General features: G+C 39.9%; 3 protein-coding genes, 1 long non-coding RNA gene and 2 other non-coding genes across 8 annotated transcripts in view; 3 read left to right on the forward strand and 3 right to left on the reverse strand.

Annotated features, from left to right (window-relative positions):
* Positions 1-6,901, reverse strand: part of Naam (Nicotinamide amidase) — a 37,907-nt gene extending 31,006 nt beyond the window's left edge. The window contains exon 1 of the mRNA XM_089476603.1: positions 6,588-6,901. The gene's annotated coding sequence lies outside the window, so the exon portion shown is untranslated. The remainder of the gene's footprint in view (positions 1-6,587) is intronic.
* Positions 979-2,797, forward strand: LOC149270492 (uncharacterized). The gene is made up of 2 exons (XR_016271692.1): positions 979-2,235; positions 2,579-2,797. It is a non-coding gene; the product is annotated as an uncharacterized LOC149270492 (long non-coding RNA).
* TRNAV-CAC (transfer RNA valine (anticodon CAC)) lies at positions 5,722-5,794 on the forward strand. The gene has a single exon. It is a non-coding gene; the product is annotated as a tRNA-Val (tRNA).
* On the forward strand, positions 5,954-6,026 carry TRNAV-CAC (transfer RNA valine (anticodon CAC)). The gene has a single exon. It is a non-coding gene; the product is annotated as a tRNA-Val (tRNA).
* Positions 6,902-7,241: 340 nt separating the features above from the next.
* LOC149270495 (uncharacterized) lies at positions 7,242-14,348 on the reverse strand. 3 transcript variants are annotated; one of them, XM_089476594.1, is made up of 6 exons: positions 13,703-14,348; positions 10,200-10,277; positions 8,647-10,124; positions 8,047-8,157; positions 7,674-7,986; positions 7,242-7,614 (listed from the first exon to the last, which is right to left on the reverse strand). In XM_089476594.1, the coding sequence occupies exons 2-6, from the start codon at positions 10,200-10,202 to the stop codon at positions 7,456-7,458; spliced, it is 2,064 nt and encodes a 687-aa protein (XP_089332720.1). In that variant the 5' UTR covers positions 10,203-10,277; positions 13,703-14,348; the 3' UTR covers positions 7,242-7,455. The 3 variants fall into 3 exon arrangements, with proteins under 3 accessions (XP_089332720.1, XP_089332705.1, XP_089332715.1); XM_089476579.1 differs by having other exon boundaries at positions 8,647-10,138; XM_089476589.1 differs by having other exon boundaries at positions 8,647-10,142.
* A 2,123-nt stretch (positions 14,349-16,471) lies between these two features.
* On the reverse strand, positions 16,472-20,778 carry ort (glycine receptor ora transientless). Its single transcript, XM_089476301.1, has 5 exons — positions 20,428-20,778; positions 18,892-18,981; positions 18,383-18,837; positions 17,285-17,928; positions 16,472-17,196 (listed from the first exon to the last, which is right to left on the reverse strand). Exons 2-5 carry the CDS (start codon positions 18,960-18,962, stop codon positions 16,918-16,920), a joined length of 1,449 nt encoding a protein of 482 aa, XP_089332427.1. The 5' UTR covers positions 18,963-18,981; positions 20,428-20,778; the 3' UTR covers positions 16,472-16,917.
* Between the last annotated feature and the right edge of the window lie 1,513 nt (positions 20,779-22,291).

A 22,291-nucleotide genomic window follows, 5' to 3' on the forward strand; every position in this document is an offset into this window, starting at 1 on the left:
AGTCATTTATAAAAACTGACTTGAAATATAGTTAAAGTATTTATATATGTATATCTACGGGTTAAATAGCCTTTTAGTTAATAAAGAATATACTTTATAATAATTTTTAAAAATATTAAGTATACGTAAATCCTTAGATTTTTATGGATGAAGTTAAATATGGATTCATAATTGTATATATCATACTGAATATGAATATATCATAATGAATATGATGATAATAATCATCATCATCTTCATCATCATTATCAACATTATCATCATCATCATCTCTCGCCTCCTGTGAAATTCCATATATATTTTTATAGAGTATACAAGCTTTGCCTCTGCATAACTCGTTTTTTTTTTTCGCCAATCTGGTTATTTCTTCTACGCTCTCTGATATACATTTTTTTCTTCTTACTCGTTTTGCAATCGTTGTAATTTTGTGCTGAGTTTCTTTCGTGTTGCCTTTTGCTTTTTATAGTCCGTTAAGCCTTTTTGGTCTTTTGACTTATTGGTTTTGTGCTGCGAGCGCACAGAGAGAGAAAGAGAAAGTGGCAGCCAAACACAGCCAGACAGAGAGAGAGGGACATAGAGACAAAGAGCGAAAGAGAGAGAGTAAACATCGGATTGGCAAAATACCCTCATTCTGTACTCTTGGCTGGGTCCTGTCCGTCCATAACGCAACAACGAACGGCATGCGTTTAAGCGAGCTCAGTTGCAATCGCCGCTGGTCGTCCTGTTTGTCCAGTGCGGAGCAACCATGGGCGGCGTCTGTTTGGCATGTCCACTTGCCCTGGCCTTGTATGCTGTTTGTTTACAAACGGGCTATGCACACACACACACACACACACTTACACACACATAGACTTGTGCATACACGCACATACACATGCTGAGAGATAACATAGGGCATGCAACAGAGGGGCGTCACACACACACAGCCATAGTTACACAAATCCCACCCACTCACTCACACACACACACACACACGCACACACACGCATTCACGCGTAAAGGTCGCTGCGTAGGCGTCTGTTGCACAAGGCAAAGGCGCCGCCAATTGCAACAAGCAAAAATATCCGATTACAGTTATAAAACATCAACAGCAGCTCTTTAGCACACGCTCGCCTCGCATTTCAATTGATTGTAAATGCAGAAACATTTTAGTTGAGGGATCTGATTACCTCCACCCGAGTCCCACAGGCTTGCCGAATCTTCATTTAATATTGTGAAATGCTGAGATTCATATGACAGCGCCTGCGCTTTATCTGCTCTCTGCTCGAATGGGACGCACCACATCATTAAAATGCCCATTGCGGCTTTAAGTGACTCGATTCAGTATAATCTTCAATCCGGCTGCCGCCGCATTGACATTTCCCGTTACTTATTTCAATCTGGTTGCTATGGCGGCTCTGTTTTCGCTTCGCCTCGTGCCATTTGGCATTTGCATGTTGGCTTCGAATCCAACAAACTCAGCTCATACGCTATGCCTGTGCATCGAGGCTGGCAGGAAACTCACATTGCCTATGAACAACCGAGCATACATTTCGAATACTTTATTCTAATTGGTTCCACAAACCAAACCACAATCAAATTCCATTGTGAAGATACTAAATTTATGGATTTAAAATTAAATAAATATAAGACAAGATATAACGCATTTCTCAGGCATTCGATAATAAGAAATTTCTAGGAATAGAATAGCCAGAAATAGAAGCAGACTATGCAAAAGTCCTCGTTCCTAAGAGAACTAGAAAGTAGAAGAAACTGCTGTCTACATTTAATAATAATAAATATTTGTATACCTAAGCAATTTGGCATACAAACATTTAGCCTTATCAAGCATATATATTAATGGTAATCAGATTTAAGAATGCCTGTTTGTTTGTCTATATATCTGTTCGTATGTCTGTCTGTATATCTATCTCTTTCTCTCCCTGTCAATTTCAAAGTCAGTCACCCTGTCTGCCCAACAAAAGTAAAGGAAGATCGTTTCAGTTGCTCGGTAGCTCGGTAGCTCGGTATTTATATTTAAGTAAATCGAAGCCGCAGAGAGTGCTCTCGTTGCTCACTTAAAGCTCAACTGACACGATCTCTACCTGTCGTCGGGCCCAACATTTGAGCGCTACTTCGTGTTTGAGTAAAAGTCGCCCTATATAAAGAGCAGCAGCTGCAGCATTTCTTCAGTCGTTCCAGAGCTGGTGTAAGGTGAGTCGTGCAGTAAAGTGAAGTGCAGCAAAATAAAGTGAGGTGAGTGCAAATATTTAATGATCGCTTAGCGAAGCATTAGAGACTTGGGGGAAATACTTGGAAGAAATACTTGGAGAATTACTTGGAGGAAATACTTGTTAAAATACTTGCACGAAATACGTAGAGCAAATACTTAAGGAAATACTTAGAAGAAATACTTAGAAGAAATACTTAGAGGAAATTTGTAAAGGAAATTCTAAGAGGAAATACTTGGTTGAGATGCTATATCAACGAGGAAATAAATCCACCCATCTGTCTATCTATAAAATCTACTAATTGATAACTCCACATCAATTTCTAAAACATTTTTTTTTTTTTTAATTTTTACTTTTTTCTCTTTCAGCCTCAACTGCTTCTTAAAAGTCATTTTGGATATAAAAGGACATCAAGCTCAACAGAAACTGCATTGAATGGAATGTATTTTAATTTAACTTCCATCTCAATGATCCTTTGTGAATAAATTTTTTAAATATATACGCATAGCTTACGCTTAGCAAACAATGTGTTACACAGTAAAAAAACAAGAAAATAAAAATCAAATATCTTTCCGAGTCGTTCTCAAGTTTCTCTTTGTTTTAATGCGCTGTTAATTAAGGCAATGGCTCAATAATTTTGATACGAAGCTCTATAAAGAATTCATTAGCTGCACACTTGAGTTTCGGGTTGAACTTTAGCCGCTGTAGCTGTTGCTGTTCCTGTTGCTCTGGGACCCCCAAGTTTAGCGAATTTCAACTTTGCAGCTGGGCAACAGCCCCAAGTCGATTAAAGCGCCTTCCAAGCAATTATTGTAAGTTTTTCGTTTCCATCTGTTTTCGGTTTCACTTTAAGTGCCGTCGCGTTGTTTTCAATTAAATGAACACCCCGTGCCGAGTCGAGGCAAGTCGAGTCGAGTCGAGTGGATAGAGAGCTGACCTCCCAGCCGTCCCGTGAACCGTAACCCGCAGCCCGCAATCCGCAAGCCTCAATCCGCAAAACCCATGCAAAAAGGGCGAATTGAGAGCAGGAGTGAGCGCGTGACTGTTACACGCCCAAATCGTTGCTTTCATTATTACACAGCTCGCAAATACAAACAACGATGAAAATTGTTGCCGCAATATTGAAAATGCGGCAGTATTTGGTTCGGATTGGTTCCCTTCAACCTCCCCTCTCTACCTCCCTCCCATCCATAAACACGCTGCTACTAAAAGTAGCTGCTGCCGCCATGCACGGCCAACAAATTGAGCAACAAACCCTTGGCAACAACAACAACAACAACACAAACACCAACAATAACAACAACAACAATCGGCAGCAGATTAAGTTCATGCCATGTTGCAGTTACAGTTACAGATTTTCGCCATTTGCCTGACTTTATTTTATTCTTTTTTTTTTTTTGCTTTTGTTTTTGTTTTTCTTGCTTTTTTCCTGATATTCATTTTTGCACATTTGCTGTGCTGTAGCCCAAAACAAATGTTGCCCGCAACCGATTTTCACTACACACAGACACACACACACACACACACAGCCCTACAGCCCCTTGACTTCAAAGCTGCCCCTAGCTACAAACTACGCCCCATTTGAAACACCCTTTGCGAGTCGCTTTTCCGTTCATTCCTTTTCAGGATCATTGGCAGCGGCTAACGGGGTATTTGCTGTATGTTTGTGTATGTCTGTGTGTGTGTGTGCGTATGTGAGTGTGGGTTATCGTTTGCTGAAAATATGTCACAGCATTTGTTACACATTTTCGGGTCAATTTTTTATTGCATCCTATGTAAGCCAGGCCAGCCCGGGCTACGCCGCGCCAGCTCCCACTCCTGATTCTTGCTCACAGCTGTTGACTAGAGCCCCTTGCCACGCCCCCAGCTGGTGCTGCTGCTTCCCATGTGTCGTTGACACTGGCTTGTCTTTTTTCAATTAGAACGCGCTGGACTGTAAAATCGTAAACAGTTTTTGCCCAACCCCCCTCGACCCTCGCTGCGATTACAACAAACAAAGAAACGTGCAAAATAACTGCAAATTAATTATGCACAACAAATGACGCGCTCGACCCCCTCACACACACACATACACACACACTTACACCCACGCACACAAATCCACGCCAGCTGCCCCTTAATTGTTGCTATAATTGCTCTGACCCCAACAAAGCCCCCCTGGAAGCCGCGCCCAGTCACGATTGTGTGCCTCATCAGCATAGACTCGAGTCGACTGCGACTGGCAGTACTCGAGGGCGGGGCTGGCAGCTGGGGGCTGGGGGCTGGGGGCTGAGCGTTGGGGTAGGGGACTGGGATTGGGATTGCTTATAGGCGCAGTCCAGAAGCCGTACCAAACAATGCGCGCCTGTGGTGGCGGTGGTCTCAGTCCGCTTTGCAAATGTCGACCGCAAATTAATTTACAACGTAAACTGCAAAATTGAAAATTATGTTGTAATTACTCAATTCTGACATTTTTCCCATTGACCCAAATTTATGGGGCCATGCCACACAGTCATAGCAGCAGCAACAGCAACAACAACAAGAATCTGAAGTTATCTCTGGATTGCCGAAGATTAAATACCTTTGCCATGGCTCAAGGCACATGAATGTTACCCGTGAAATTCCATTGCTAATCTCTAAACTCTGATTAGATAATAGTAATTTGACATGATAATCTAATATTTGCAGTTTTAATTTAATATTTATAGGAAAACTAACAAAAAATAATAGGTGGAAATAAATTGTAATGAATAGTTAAAGGCTGATAATAATATATTAAAATTAATATTTGAATTTAAAAATGTAATGATATTTGTACTATAGTCTACAATAAATAATATACAGCATGCACTATTTAGGCCATAAATTTATAATACTCTCAGTTATTAAGGTATCGCAACAACAACAATAGCACGTTCAACATTCACATCCACGGCTAGAATATCCCTGGCCTGGACTCTGTCTCCATCGTCGCTTTATCCCCTTTCCCATTGCCATCCCCATTCTCTTGGCCGAACCTTTGTGCCAATTTAAATGCGTAATTATAACGAGTGCGAGCAGTTAGAGAGCGTTCTTGGCCTGCATATTAATTGTGTGCCAGGGGCAGGCGATAAGCTGGCGAGGGGAATGGCAAAATCTATGCAGGCCAGCACAGACAATAGGAATTTTAATTAAGGATCAGCATGGGCAAAATTTATTTAAAGGTGTGCCGTAACGGGGTGGCTGGGGGGCTGTGCGGGTTGGGTGGGATTGTACTTGTTGGAACTTGACTTGGTAATCTGTGTGCATGTTTCAGGCATTTCTCAACTTCAGCGAATGCCTCGAATGCTTCGTGTGCCCTCGGTGCCAATTGAGCAGCCATTGAAAGTGGGCCGTTTGGCGAGTTGCCAATTAACTGTGGGTGTGCCACGAGTGTGCCAAACTCCGCAGTTAGGAACATCTATAGATTGGCCACAGTGATACAATTATTTGCCCCGCTGCCAATGTGTCGCCGTCCTATCATAGACTGTATTAGGCAAACGGATCGCCAGTTGTTTCCGTAGTGTAGCGGTTATCACGTGTGCTTCACACGCACAAGGTCCCCGGTTCGAACCCGGGCGGGAACAAATACAAGCATTTTTTTGACACACAAGTTTCGTGCTAGTGAATTTAATTTACTGTATTTTTTAAGCACATAATTATTTTAGAAAAAGTTTACTTGTTCAAAAATTTGAAATTGGGCTTGTTGCTAATCTTGAATTGCTCTAAATCGATCGCCGTCAGCTGTTTCCGTAGTGTAGCGGTTATCACGTGTGCTTCACACGCACAAGGTCCCCGGTTCGAACCCGGGCGGGAACAAGTCTTTTTTAAGTTTAAAAAATTAAAATTCAATATTTAAAAGTTTTTCGCTTAAGCCATTATTATTATTTTTTATATTTTAATCAAAATTTTACTCAAATATCAATTATCCCATGCAACTACCCACCGAAAAAACGCAAGCAAAACGCTAAAAAATCGCTTCAAAAAGCTTTACAGATACTTAACAGTAGCATAAAACATTGCCATGCTAAACATATGATTACAATAGCAGCATGTACAAAAGCTTAAAGCTTCTTGGTAAAACAGCTGCTAGTCATGTTATTATATTGAATGTAATTAATATTGAATACAATTTTACAGTTGCTAAAATGGTCGTGTGATTGTTTATTAATTAATTATGAAGTAAAAAAGCCTTTTTTCCATTTTCTGTTACTATTTATTTTAATTTATTCATGACCTTTCCTGACCCATGCAAAAAGAAATAGAGATAGAGAGCAATAGAGAGTGCAAAGCAGACGTTTGCTAGCTCACTCTTGCTCTCTTACGCAGCTCTTCCGATTTGTAAGAGAGAACTTTTTTAAGTGAGAAATACTGACTTACCACGCGTTTTATGCACAGAAAGCTTTCTACAAACAAAACGTGAAAGCTTTTTGCTAACACACTGCCGACAATACCAAAAACCAAACACAACTTTGCTTATCAGCGTTATAAACAAATAATTTTTGAAGCTGCCGCTTCCCGTTTATCTCAATACAGGAGCCCAATATTCTTATCGTTAAACTTTTACAAATTTCATTGAGAAATCATCAAACAAAAAAAAAACAAAAAAACGCGCACACTGCCGGCAAAAGCACAAAACAAATCGCTGACGCGTCCGACAGCTGTGAGAACTTTGCGATAACTGAATACGAATTTTACGAGCGATTGAACTTGCCCCAAATATCCCTCCTCTACCATCTGCAGCATTAGTCACAGCTGTTTTTGTTTATTTACTATGCGCCTAGAGCCAAGTTTGCGGAATACGATTTCAGAATGAATAACAAAAATTATCGAGCTAATGTTTCCAAATATGAGCGTTTCGTTTTCAAAATATTTACAAGAAACTAAGCGTACGCTTATATCTTTTATATACACGAAATTGTGAAATACTAGCAATAAACTAAAACTGGTTATTCTGTGGAACATATTTGAGCTGAAGATATTTTACATTATATGTGTATTAATCCATAGATTTTATATAAGACAAACACTAGATTTAGCTATACAAAAATCGTGTTTTATTTTGTCGTTTAAGATTAAATAATTTAAGTAACAAATGCTATACACAACAACGCGTAATGTGGTATACAAATTGTGCCTGTTGAGGGAGCTCATAAATATAGTATAAACAGCGTCAGGAGGAGAGAATTAAACGTACATAGACTAGCGCGTACATAAACCTAGCTAGAGTTACAACTAAGACGTCCGCCTAGTCCCGCGTGTGATCGCGTATCCAGTCCAGATACTCTGTGACCCGTGTGTAGACACCTGGATAGCCGGGCTCGCCGCACTTGTTGCCAAAGGAGACCACGCCCAGTTGCACCCAGTGCGAGTCGTAGCGCATCATCAGTGGGCCGCCAGAGTCGCCCTGTGATAATAAGAGGCTCGTTAGTATGCTAAGATCTCCGAGGCTCTAGCGTAACCTACCTGACACGCATCAACTCCCCCGTCGGAGTAGCCAGCGCACAAGAAGTTCTCATTGATGGGCTGGAAGTAGCTGCGATCACAGTCCTCGTTCCGCCAGATGGGCAGCTCCGCCTGCCGCTGGCTGGTGGATTCCTTGCCGCCATAGTAGGTGGTGCCCCAGCCCACGACGGTGGCCCGACGTCCGGGCAAGCGTTCCTTGGGCGGCATTCGACCACCGCGCGGCAGACAAACGGGTATCACATACTTGGACTTGCGCACGGGCTTATCCAGCACGAGTATTGCTATGTCGTTATAGAAGCCAATGCGAGAGAAGCTGAAAGGAGTCGGACATCGGATTAGTATGCTTCAACTTGAGAGCTTTGAGCGCATTTACCGTTCGTGTGTGCGCACCTCCTTGACGGCAAAGGTCACTGGATCGGAGGGCTCGGCATCTGTGGACAGATCTATGTCTCCTAAGCGTACCGTAAACTGACGTGCAGCAAACCTGAAAAGGAATCGGCATTAGTATAATAACTTAAATGACAAATATTTATATAATCTTAATTATAGACTACTTGTAATCTATATTAAAGCAATATAGCCGGAATAGAGAGAGAGTTAATTCCTCAACTATATTCAGTCAATGAAATCTTGAAAGTGAAACCTTGAATATACCTCTATCAAACTTCTATTGGTGTCAAGTTTTTCTGAACTGAGATTAGCTTAACTTTTATAAATTCTACTTAAACGTTATCTCTTAAGCTTAATAAATCATACATAATTAATAATATTTCACTAATTCTTTAAAATGGTTAACTAAGTTCATTTAACTAGATTTTTTTCCTGTATAAAATCTAAAGTCAGGCGAGGCTTTCAAGGGAAAGCTTTACTGTGCTTTCTAATGTCTCCCAACAGTTTGGGCATTATTAATCTTAAATCTAAAGCTTAAATAATATACCAAATCCATTTCCAAGAATCTATCATTTTCACTTACGGCTTTTGTCTGGAATCCCTGGTGCAATGCGCCGCGGTCAAGATGTACTTGGAGCCAATCAGGGATCCGCCGCACCAGAATTCCGTGCGCTTGGGACCATGCAGGAAGATGGCGGCCATCCAGGGCCACTGGCCGTTGGGCGCCTCCACGCCGCCCACGATGCGACCACTCGAATATTCCTGCTGACCGCACTCATCGGGATCCACGATGTTGTTGGCAATCTCGTCCAGATTCTCTGGCTCCAGTGGCGACTCTGTGGTTGTGGTGGTTGGTGTTGTCGGCGGTTTCTTTTGGGGAATGAGCACCAGACTGGAGGTGGGCCTAGGCGTCGGTCGCTGTGTGGTGCGCTTGGTGGGTGCCAGGGTGGTTGTGCTTGTTGGCGTCCTGGTGGTCAGCTTCAGGGGACGCTGGGTCGTTAGCACCGTGGAGCTCTCAGAGGCGGATGTGGTCACGGGGCAACAGACGCCCGGCACAAAGAGGCTCTTGAAACAGAGCGACTCCCGCAGGCTGCTCAAGTTGAGGAGCAGGGCGGGGCAGCTGCTCAGATCCTCGCAACGACCCGGTCTGCCGCTGGGCGTCTTGCAATAGTTCTCCACGTCCTTCGCGGTGCCGGCCTCCTCGCTGGCCAAGGCCAGTTGATCGAGCGGGCGCAGCGTGGTGCTGCTTCCGATTGAGCTGGGGGACTGGGTGGTGCGCGGCGTGGTGGGTATTTTGATCTTCTGCTGGGACTGTGGGGTAGCCTGAGTCAGCTCCTCGTTGGGCTTCTTCACCTTTTGCTTGTTTTTGTTCTTCTTACGCTTCTTCTTCTGCTGCTGCTTCGCTTCCTTGTTCTCCACAAACATGGGCTTGCCTGGCGCCTGCTCCGCCTGTCCAATGCGCTTCGTGGCAACCTGTATGGCGCTCAAATTGGCGGGCTTGCCCGCTGGCAGCAAACTGTTGGCGGAGAGTGTAGCGGTGGAGGTGTCCAAAATCTTACCGGAGATGCCCGGCAAGGGCTCAGCTTTGGCAAAGGGCGAGGCTGTTGTGGAATCGCTACTCTGCTCTGTAGATTTAGAGCCGGTGTTGGTGGTGCTGCTGGTGGTGCTGCCGGTGCTGGTGGTGGTGCTGGTGGTGGTGGTGCTGCTGCTGCTCTCTCCATCAGTTTTGCTGCTACCCGCATTCTCCGATTTGCTCTCCTGACCACCGCGCGTCATGTCCACGAGTATGTGCCCAACATGGTTAAGCGCTCCGAGCGTCTCGGAGATGCGATGAAATGTGGACGGGGAGAGCAGGCGAGGCAGGGACTCATTGCTGCTGTCGGCGCCGCCGCCCGCAGCGGGCTCCTCATCGCTGTCATAGTATTCACTGGAGCCCTCAAAGTCATCCTCGTCGTCATCCTCGCTGGCATTGCTGCTGCTACTGCCGCTGCTAGCCGAGTAGGAGCTGTACTCCAACTCCTCCGCCAGCTGGCGGCCCAGGCGCTTGTCGTGCAGGTGCGGCTGAAAGAAAGACGCTGCCTTAATAGTTAAAGTTATGAATGTCCGTGGTAAACAAAGTGCACAGAAGCCACTTACCATCGTTTGTCAAGTGCTGCGGCTGCTCATCATCCTCAGCGGGAACTTGTGCCTGCACCAACATGCCAGCCCCAAGTGCTGTAAAATATTTGAATAAATATATTATATGCATTGCTTGTGCTTAAAATTAGATCAGATTGCAAAAAAAAACATAAATTGTATTCATTTTATTATAAAAAAAAAATAACATTTTATAGAGAATGCTCAGAATGCTCCTCATTATAATTCCTGTATACAGTTACTATTAGACTATTTGTGATGCCGATAAGAAAATAAAATAATAATAAAAACTACTAAAAATAATAACAATAGTATATTTCTAAATTATTGGAGATCTTCAAATAGATGCTAGTGGAACTTATTCGAAGTGCTCTGAAACAAACAACTAATACATGTAAGCCGTCTCTCACACAACAATAAAATCCCTTTTTATTCTGAGTAAAAATTTAATAGTTGCATTAAAGTATTTTATAATTCGATTCTTACGCTCTTCGAAAAGTAGTATTAGATATCATTGAGTCACTAAATATTTGATTAAAGTTTTGCGCTTCAAGTTCTTTGGTTTGAGCTATCAATCAATTAAGAGGGTCAAATGGCTATAGTTCTATACATATAGTTCTTTCTTGCGAATCAATCAATAAAATACGATTTCAAACAAAATGATGTTATACAAAATGAAAATGAGCAAATATAAACTTAATTTTATAATTTATATTCAATATTGTAAATATCTACTCTTTCCACTCATTTCAACAAATCTCAGATATTTTATTAGAAATCCATTATCATATTGACAAGCTTAAATTCTTATATCTACTAAAACAATAAGTAATATCGTCCTATATCTTTTTCATTTACTTACAGCAGACCTTAGTTAAACTATTTACTTATTAGGCGTTAAGCTCTTATAGCCCTTCGGCTGAGATAAACTATCATTAGTTTTGTCTGATGTTCATTGCTCGACTCCAATCAAACTCTTTTGTTACTAACTGACCTAAGTCAAAACTCATTGAAAACTTATGCAAAAGCTCTTTCGAGTTGGGTAATGTCTCAAATCGGCATTACGCATCTGCAGTGCGGCAAAAAATGAGAAAGTATGTCGCTTGAGTCTCTCGCGCGTACACCTCTATAGCTGTATAACCATGCCCTGCCCTGCTCCGCAACGCCCTGCCCCGCCCACTGTGTTCGCCATGCATATCCGTGTGTGGCTCTTCAACTGAAGCGTTTAATGTTTATTTAGTTGTCTCTGTGACATAATCGCAGTTCGCATTGGTTACGCGCCCATCAAATGACTTGCAAGTTGATTGTTTCCCTGAGCAGAGCTCCCGAGCTATGCTTAAGTAATTTAGGTTGCAGAAGCAGAAGCTGAAGCGCAGCTCAAGGTCGCTTTAGGATTTCTCCAACTCGAGATTAATCAAGATTAATCTGTGCGATCTGACGAAACATTTAGGCTGTTACAGTTTGACTCGAAGTTGTTTTTGTATTTACTGTTGTTTTTATTTACTTTTTTTTTGTGCGCGGCTCATTAACATTTTTTGAGGTGCGCACTGCAACTTTGTCACTTTCACTTGGGAATAAAATTGCCCATGCCAATGCCAAATTGTTTTATTTTTTGTAGTTGACTTCTTTTTTTTAATTTTTATTTTTTTTATTTTTTTTTTTTTTTGCCTGCGCCATACAATAAAATACTGGGCAGTTATGCGTAAAGTTAACTTGGCCCGCATATAGAAACAAGCCTCGAGGCACAATCGAACTATTGTTAATGCAAACATCAATGTATTTGTGTAATTGGCAAATTGTTAAGAACTTTTTCTTGTTAGCAATGAATGTTCAAAGCATGATTCAGGCTTGAATTTTTGAGTATTAATTTGAAATGTTTTTTTTTTTTTTTTATAAGATTTTTAATGTTGTTAAATTGAATTTTATTTTTTTATTATTTGTTTTTTTTTTTTTTAATATTATTAAAGCAAGCTATGCGATTAAAGTTTTTAGTATTTATTTATTTTATTTATTATTATCATTATTATCATTATTTTTTTTTTACAATAAAAACATGTAAAAAAGTTTCTCCAAAGACTTTAAAATTAAACTAAAAACATATTTTATATTTTATTTTATGTAAAAAAATATTAATAATATGATAAGCTAATAAATAAAAATTAATAAATCATAAATTTTATAATATTCTTTTAAAGTAATAGTTAAAAGTTGAATAAAATATATAAATTCACATATACAACACAATATATATGTATGTATATTCATATATGTATATATATATGTATAACAACCTCTGCTGAGCGTAATCAAATCAAATGTGCAAATCGTTGTTAAAACTGCAAGCAACAATCAAGCAGCTGTTTCTATTATTATTTTGCTTCAATGCCAATGAAAGTGAAAATCCCGGCTAACCGGCTGGGGAAACTGCAAATAGCTAGCGTACCGGGGAAAAATTGCAATTGAGCAATGGCCACAGATGCGATGCGACAATAAAAAGCGACAACGGACAAAAGAGAAAAAGAAAAAAAAAGGAAAAATTAAAATAAAAAAAAGGCAGCTGCAATAACTTCCGAAACGACAAATAAATATTGCATTAAATTGTAGACAAGAAACACGAATTGCTGGAGGAGTTTGGCGCTGTGCAGCGAGCGATGACAGCAACATTTTTTTTGTATCAATGTTTTTGTAGCTTCTTCTTCTTTCTGTTTTTATAAAATATAAGTAGTTGCATAATATGTTTGGATAGGCTGAGCGGCTGTTGCGGTAATACCGAAAAGTCACAAACTGCCAATGTTCGAAATGCACAAAGCGTCTGTCTTTCCCTCTCTCTCTCTCTCTCTCTCTCTCTCTATCTCTATCTCTATCTCTCTTACTCTGTATCTATATCTGGTAAATGTTAATTTGTAACCACAACTTTTTTGTGCAGTAGCTGAGTCAATTTGATTGGCCTTGGACACCTGTGTGTGTGTGTGTGAGTGTGCAATTTGCATTTGGTCAACTCGTTTTTTTGTGACGTCATTTGGCGGAAGATTTTGCCAATGAAAGTTACAGACTTAGTCACGTTTTGTTGTTATTGTTGTTAATGTCTTATCTTGCTGTAAAATGCGCATTATGTTTTTTTTTTTTTTTTTGTGACTCGGCTCATTAATTTGAAGACAAAAACTACAAAATAAAGCGAACGGCAACAAAGCGATACGGCTTGAACTTGAGTTTAGGGTTTCACTTTTACAATACACTGAGTGAGATGCACAAAGCTAACGATGTCGATTCCTTATGACTGATCAAATAGCTTGGAGCACTGCCTGTTTTATTTATGGATCTGAGCTCGATTCAATTTGTTGCCCGCTCCGCGCCCATCCCAAATTCAAGTTCGTTGCCTAAGTCTTTTGTTTTTGGACAGCACAAATAAACATTATCAAATTTTTGAAATATTTCAAATATTACAAAATCTATGGAATCTATAGGAAATATAATAAAAATGTGTTTCATTTTCGTATACCCACCTAGGCACAATAGGTATGCACTCAAATGCATTTTTTTTTTAATTTTTATTATATTATTTTTTTTGGTTTGTTTTGTGCAGCTAACAAAAGATTCAGCTTGAGCGCTTATTTCATTTGCAATAAAATTTGAATTTATTTTGGAATTTCGTTGAATCTGTAACGTTATTTAACACGACTTAACGAAACCGCCAGCGTTCACGCACTTAACGAAACCTCGCTCGCTCCAATGAAAATGAAAGTGTTAAGCGCGGTGTTAAAAAAAAAAAACCTTTATATATATAAGTATTTATATATATATATATATTTTTATTAAGAAATTTGTTCGCTTTATTTTTATTAGCCACTTGCTGATTATGAGCTGTTAATTGAGCCGCGTTATTGCTGGAATTTTGTAATATTTTTGTTGTTACTTATTTCGTTTATTTATTTGTTATTTTTGTCGAATTGCATAAATAAATTTCACTCTGTAAATCAGACACAAATTTTTGTTGTTGTTTTTCACTTGAATTCAGACGATTTTTGGTACTTTTTTTTTAACAAAAAATTGTATTTCAGCTGTGGCTGTAGCTGTAGCAGTTGTGTCTGCACCGCGGCTGCTTCCGTGTGCCGTTGCTGCCCGAGTTCGACTGAAATTGAAATTGAAACTTAACTGCAAAAGACAAAACGATCCAACGACAGCCCCAGCAGCAGCAGCAGCAACAACAACAACAACAACAACAGCTCTACAGCAGGCAACACAATAAAAGCGCTTCAAGTCGCGCTCGCAGACAGCTTTAACTTTGGTTTTTGGCTATGAGGGGGTCAGCGGGAGACCGGGAGAGCGGGAGAGCGTCGCCGGAGTGCGGGCCTCTCTTTTCGTTTTGCTTTTGTGCATAGAGTGCGCAGTTGAGACCACGAAGGTAGCGCCGCAACGTACTGGGTTTTACTTTCTTTCAGCGTCGGCGCGCATTGTATTGATGGATCGCTTCGACGAGCAAGCTGTGCTTTAAATTCTGTAATTAACTGAGGCTTAACAAAAACACAGAGAAAAAAGAAACACCGAAAATAAATAAATAATAATAAAATAATAAACCAGCAGCTGCTGTCACTCCACCTCATTCTGTGCACCTTCAAAGCAAACCCCAATGAACCCGCCTCCAGCATTAGCGCACTTCAGGTAATACCCAACATATTTAGTCAAAAACAATATTTTGCGCAACCTTCGCATGTTTTTGTTGCTTTTGTTGTGCTTGTTGTAGTTGCTGGAAATTAGTGTCTTGCCATCGACTATCGAGAGTGCGCGTTCAATGTGGCTCCGGATGATTCACGCACTTTGCTAGTGGCTTGGTTTCCCCCGGCAACCGTTTTTGGCCTACTTAAAATGCGAATCGATTATGAGCTAAGTTTTTCAGACAAAAAAGGTCGAAATACTAGAGGTTTTTTTCTTTCTGTATTGAACTGTATTGAGTTCAGCAGAGCTGTGGAAAGTCCCAAAGTGTTTTGCTGCTTCGGTTTTTTAAGGTGAAATCCTTGACTTGTTTATCTTCAAAAGTTGTACAAAAACCATGATAGATAAGCTCTATGGGTGCTATTACGATCAAATTGAATATAGTTGCTGACTTTGCATATGCGAAAGACTGACTACACTAAATTTAAGCTTTAAAAAATAAAAATAAATAAATTATTTAATTATAGTATTTATGAAAAGCTAAAGCTATACCAAATCTAGATCAACTTAAGCCAAAGGGCTTAGCCACAAACTTTTTTGAAGTCTAAATTTTTAATATATCCAAATGTTACCGTAAATTTAATGAATATGCTCTTGACAAATCGATGTAGTTTGATGAGAAATGTAGGTCATCTTCCACAAGACAAAGTTCCCAATTGCGAGAACTTCTTGGAAAGTTTAGGTCTGATCAGATTGAATGCCAATGCTCTGGAACAGTAACCCTCAGCCTCAGGCCATGTACATTGTCGAGCTCATCTGCACCATCGATGCTGCGAAGGAGAGTGTGTGTGCTGCTGGCCGCGTCATTAACGACCGTGAAAATGAAAAGTATGGAGCGTGTGACCAACATAATTAATTTTGTATTCATACTCAAGCTGCGCCTCAAGCTGTTCGACAACGGCAAAAGTTAGAAAACATTACTTCTTTTTATTATTATTATTTTTTTTTTTTTACCTCATTGTTCGCCAGTTGTTGACACCTTTCAGGGGAAAAGCAACAAAGGCCATAAAACCATAATGGCAGCATGTAACAAAAACTTTGCAGCTACTACACGAAAAGAAAACTGCCAATAAAAGCAAGCGTCTGGCTTAATGGCTGAGAAAATGTGACAATAACTTAATAAATTTATGTGGGTCTATGGAAATAAAGTCAAAGAAATATAACTAAAGCCAAGTAGACAAAGTGTTGGCTTGAAAGATTTTCGTTTGATTTGCGCGCGCTGGAGCTTTAAGCACTGCGCAGGCGCTTCTAGGGAGTGAGTGAAGTGTAAGAAAGCTTTTACACGCGCCACACATTCAAACTTAAGCGAAGAGCTTTCTTTAAGCTTTTACACGACTTCAAATTATTCAGAGCTTGAATATTAACTCTGGATATATATTTAAATAATAAATCGGACTGGAACTTGATTTTAAGTTTAATTAAATAAATAATTATGTACAAAAAATAATAATTAATAAATAAATAATAAATAAGTATTTAAATATTATTTTTCAAATATGTCGATTATGTTTGATATATCTCTGCATACTCAATCAAAGTAGTTTATGTGAAATACTATCCATTTATAATTTTTTATTATCATTATATATTTATTAACTTAATTCATTTTATTTACAATTAAAAGCAGCTTGTAAGACATTAAATTAGCATTAAGAATTAGGCTACGACTACAATGCCATTGAAATGTTTTAACCATAAGCATTTAGGAATTGAATTCATATGCTTATTATATTTATATATATGTATATATAGAGAGATACTTTATAGAGTATTAGCAACGACTTGCTACAATAATTCTTTTGATCTTTCTGTTTAAAATTCGTTGACTTAAAGCTTTTATGTCTAAGCTTAAGATTTTTTTCTACTTTTTTTTTTTTTTTTTGTATATTCATATATTTTGCGAACAATTAACATTCAATAAAGTTGTACGACTTGCAGAGAGCGAGAGAGAGAGAGAGAGAAGGGGGAAGTGCATATCATATTTACAGTAGATATAGTAGATAGTATCTTAGAGATACTCGTAAAACACAATCCAGTAGATGCAGTTGAGGCTGGCAAATAGAGCCGGGAAGAGCACACGCGATGATCGATCGATGTAGATGGCGCGCTTTAAACGCTCCTGGGCTGGCGTCAGCTTCGGCTTTGGCAACTCCGGCTCCGGTGCTGGCGGCGGCGGAGGCGGCGGCCGTATGGTTGGTGTCAATATTATATGCGACTCCTGGCGCGGTATCCAAGGACCGTCCGCATCTAACGGAGGACGTACCACGCGCCGTGTTGTGGTCACAATCTGCAAGAGTAACGTTCAAGCAATATAGAGTATGTAATATTTCTGTCTCTCTCTCTCTCTCAATTCCCAATTGCTAGCTTCAACTTACGCGCTTGTTCTTGGTCATCTCGTCGAATATCTTTTCAATCTTTTCAATTTTCTCATCCGCCAGGGGCAACATCGTGGGCTGTTTATTCGAGGCGGCATTGCTGCCGGCTGCTGCTCCTCCTTCCGCCTCCTTCTTGCCTGCCTCGCCCGCCACGGGCTTGGGCGGGTAAGCGATGGGCTTAGGTATGGGCGTGTCGCTGAGCACAATATTTATCAGGCAATACTCCATGAGGGCCATGAAGACGAACACCGTGCAGACGGACATGAAGGCATCCACAGCCTTCAAATAGGAGACGGGCGGCAAAGACGACTGCGACTTCGCATGCTGCGTGGAGAGCGTGAGCAGCGAGGTCACGCCCAGCGTGACACGAGCGGGCGCCGCCTCCGGCTTGATCCAGAAGGACACCCACGACATGATCACTATCATGCAGGTCGGTATATAGGTGTTAAACACGTAGTAGACCAAGCGCCGCTTCAGCGTGAACACCACCTCCAGGCACGTAAAGTTTCCCGTCGAATAGACCTGGGTGCAGTCCGCGGTCTCGTTGCGTATCAGCGCCACCTGCGGCAGCTCAATGTTCTCGTCCACCACCAGCGGCGTGGTGGGATCCCATTGAAAGATCAAATCATCCGTTGTGTGAGATACTGACAAAAGGAATTAAGTGAGATAGGAACTGTTTATAAAAGTGTGTAATATTTTTTTTTTTTTTTCACTTTACTTCACTTTTTGCTTCTTAACTAACTGTTCTTAATAACACTTATTGGATTGTTGGCAAAAAAAAATTGCATCTAGACTTATTTCTTCACGAATGTCTTTTAAAGATTCCATTCTGTGCTCTCCACTCTTTTGAATGAATAATAATAATATAAATGTATAATTTTAATACATCGATCGATTTCTATCAAATTCGCTCAAGTTTTCCATGTAATATTATATATTCCTTTATCTGATCGAATAATAAATTGAACTGTAAATCAAACTTCCTTATCTGGATATGAATGATCAATCGTTGTTCATTCTGATTTCGTTTTTTCAACATTTTCTAAAAGTTTCTATTCACTCCCCTGACAATATAAGATAGATAAGTGAAAAACTCACAGCTCTCCATTTGCAGCTTGCACTCCTGTGTGTCGTGTGGGTAGATGGCGAAATTCATGATGCAGGATAGTTTTAGCGTTAGCTTCACCATGTAGAGTATGGTCTTGTCCTTGTAGAGCCACATGTAGTGATTGGGAATGGTCATAGTTTGGAATGTAACTGACTTGGCATTCTTGAAGAAGGAATCGGGTCGCCACATATTCTTCAGCCAGTCCACCTCGAGCAGACGATACTCTTGCGTCATATTTTCGGGCAGCCGTAGGCGATGATCCTTCCAGGTTTGCGCGAAGAACACATCCGCCACATAGGTCATGGAGTTCTCGTCGATGGAGTCGAGGCCCATGACAGTAACGTGAAAATAAACTATGGTGGGCTGCCCCTCCTTCTTGGGCGGGCGCATTTTGTCATAGCGCTTGATGTCCTCCGGCAGGATGTCGGTTATAGCCAGACTTTGTCTAGAGAGTGTTTAACGTTAAGATGGGGCTTCCAGCAGCTGTCGTCATACTCACTGAAATTCGCCCTTGGCAAAGTGTTTCAAGCAAATGCAGCATATGACCAGCAGTATGATTTGCGCTACCATGTCTACAGATTGTTTCCTTCTGCAACGAGGGGAATATCATCTTGAGTACTTAAAGAGCTTGCCGGAGATCGATTGATGGCCGTGACACAACCTTTGCTGGGGATCAAAGCAAAGCTCTCGAACGGTGTCACTGGCATTGACAATGCCTCGCATCGAGTGCAACAAAAATAGCGACAATTATGCTGCTTAACGGTGTAAATAAAATACGAACTAAAGGACAATGGCGGGGACAGTTAGCACACTTCCTGCACAATAGCCTCGGCATTGCCAGCCTAACTACCTGAATCTCTCTCTCTCTCTCTCTCGCTCTTTATCTATTTCTCTCTCTCTATATATATATATATATTCCCTCGTTCGCTGCATCTCTGTCTTGCTCTGTCTACACGTGTAGCCCACAATACCGACTTAATTCACAATTAAAGCCACTCGAAGCGGGCGCGTGGGCGCTTTATGGGCCAAGGGGCTAGGGCGGTGCAGCGGAGAGGCACTCCATAAGTGGCCCATGCGCCTTTTGTGCGCTGCCGATGCCGATGCCGATGCCGCAGCAGAGTGTACCCCCATTGAACGCGACACGGCGACGGTCTGAAGGCACAGCGAATGCAACGGACGCATTAGACAAGGACAATTCACATGGTAAATGATGATGCCGAGGTAGCTAGCGCCCTAGCCTACTAGACGTCATGGCCAACGAGCTGGGTAACTGGAAATTTGTATTCCACATGCGTGTAACTAGGCCAACGTGCTCAACTTATTCCTCAATTAAATCAAGCATCGATTTAACGAATATCATTAGTCAAGAATTATTGGATAATTCAAAGCACATATAGAATATTTTCTGAGAATTTTCGTTCATTAATAAAGTTTTAATATAGTCCAACAATTTTCTATTTTATTTTTATTAAGCCTTCACTTTTATGTCTCTAAATTTCAAATTGGGGGAAAAAGGCAAATGTATTAAAATTAGATTCACAATATAGAATATCTTCTAATAAGTATGAGAGCAAACTTATTTATTTATAGTTTCAAATAGAATTTCCTAATTTTATTATTTTAATCAAATATATGAGTAAAATATAATTTAGTTCAATCTTAATTATATGATTTTAAAGAAACTTTGATCAAAGATAAATCATTCAGAAAACTTGGTAATTTATGGCTTTAATTGTTGTGATTAAAATAATTTTATTATAATCTTTGGACAGTGTGACTGGCTTTATGAAATATTTCTTTAAAAATTCGTATTGAGAAACTATAAATACATCAAAATAGCTTTTGTCTTTGTCAATTTTATAAATAAAAATTATTTAAAAGATATTAAAAATAAAAAAAAATATTTAAAAATTTAATAAAAAAAAATTAAATAAATAAATGAGTGCAATTTCATTGGGGTCTCTGTGAATTGCATTATAGTAACGCATTATATAACTTTATTTCGTCTGAGGTGTAACTGAGGTATTCAAATTACTTTTTGAATGGCTTAAAATTGCTGTAGCTATAGCAAACGGATGTGGTACACAGATTTTGAAATCCTCACAGCAGTTATATAACATCAGCTCGACGCAGTGATAGACATTTTGCAGATCATTAAAACAAATTTTTAAATTTGACTTAATAGCTTTAAATTTTAAAAGAGTCTCTATTTAAATATTATTTTCGTATATATTTTTAATTTAATTTTATTTTATTTTTTTTTAATTTCTCAGTTAAATTCTCAACACTTTAATTTGTAATTATTAATGTATATTTTAGTTGGATATTTATGCCGATTTGAACGTCTTTGCTGTTCGAAGTGTCGCTGACAACTGACGTTTCGAGACGAGCGATTTGAATTTAAAACGTTGCCAGGCGAACAGGGCAGAAAAAAAACTTATTTGCCAACGAACAGGCGCAGGATGCTGGATACAAGGCGTAGATACAGATGTATGGGTTGCTCTATGTGCGCGTGTATCTGTGTGTGTGTGTGTGTGTGCTATTGAGACTATGTGGTTGAGTCGCTAAAAAAAACCTTTGCACGCTAGCAAAAAAAGTGAAAGCCCTGTGAGAACTAGAGAAAACTCTTTAATGCAGACTGTTCTTGAGCAAGTATGCGATATATATGTGCCTATTGTCTATATATACACATATATATATATATACATATCTGTGTGTGTGTGTGTGTGTGTGTGTGTTTGTCTTGTCATAGTCACTTAACATAATTTTGTCAAGTGCTTTGGCATTGCCTTTCCACATAATCTGCTCGTGTCTCTGTCGTCATCGTCATTGTCTTGATGAGCCAGGGTCTCCCATCTTAGCCCCTCCACCTCCACATCCTCCCCCATACCCCCACTCCCGCAGTCGCTCTAAGCTAGAATTCTGTACGTTTAGCTGCATTGCTGCTGTCGCCTATTGATTGCTTCTGGACCCTCAATCGCATCGAATTCGCGTGAAAATCTGTCCCCAGTCTGCATTATGGGCAAACTGTTTCTTTAGTTGTTCCAATCAATTGGCTTGTTAGTTGCCACGAAACAAGGCAACAACTTCTCAAGTGGCTTCCCAAGAGCAGTGATTCTTTTCTCTATCTCCCTCTCTCTCTCCCTTTCTCTCTCTCTCTCTCTTTTTGAATTTTGCTTTATTTCTTGATTTATTGCAGCTGCCTGCAGTGCTGAAGGATTCCGAACGGCTGCTAATGGCAAGACGTCTTATGATAATCCAATGAACCCGCTGACGTCAAACGGAACCTGAAAATGCGAATATAAATGGAATGCATTAGTTGCTGACGCTGCTGCACTTGGAGGCAATTCTTATGAATAACTTAGCGAACTGATTAAATATTTAGTATAGTAGTAGTAGTAGAATGACAGAATGAGTTGGAGCGATTAAATAAACGGACTAAGGGAGATCTCTGAATGAGATAGGATAAATGAGTATTACTAAAAATACATCCAGATATTTGACAGGGAGATCATTAATAACATACATATAAATTTTAGTGAGATAAAGAGAGAATCTGATATAGAAGAGCTTGGATAAGCACACAGATAGAAAGTGATACGAAAAGAGAGGCACTAATAAAGTGTGAGAGAGACAGATGAAGAGAAGAGAAGACTCTCCATCTACACCCATATAAAGATGGAGTGACAGAATAAATAGAAAATATATAAGGAAACAAAAATAAGGAACTTCAGAAAGAAATTCAGATAAGCAAGAAACAATGAAGAGAATATCGGGAATGAGTGGAAAGCAGAGAGCCAACATAAAACAATAGGATATTATTGAAATGAATCCTATTATATATATAACGACAAATGAAGTACAGTAATAAAAGTAATAGATAAGGAAACAGTAAAAAA

The sequence above is a fragment of the Drosophila arizonae genome, chromosome 2 (genome assembly GCF_054131065.1).
Source record: "Drosophila arizonae isolate 15081-1271.41 chromosome 2, UAZ_ARI_1.0, whole genome shotgun sequence".
NCBI classification, from domain to species: Eukaryota; Metazoa; Arthropoda; class Insecta; order Diptera; family Drosophilidae; genus Drosophila; species Drosophila arizonae.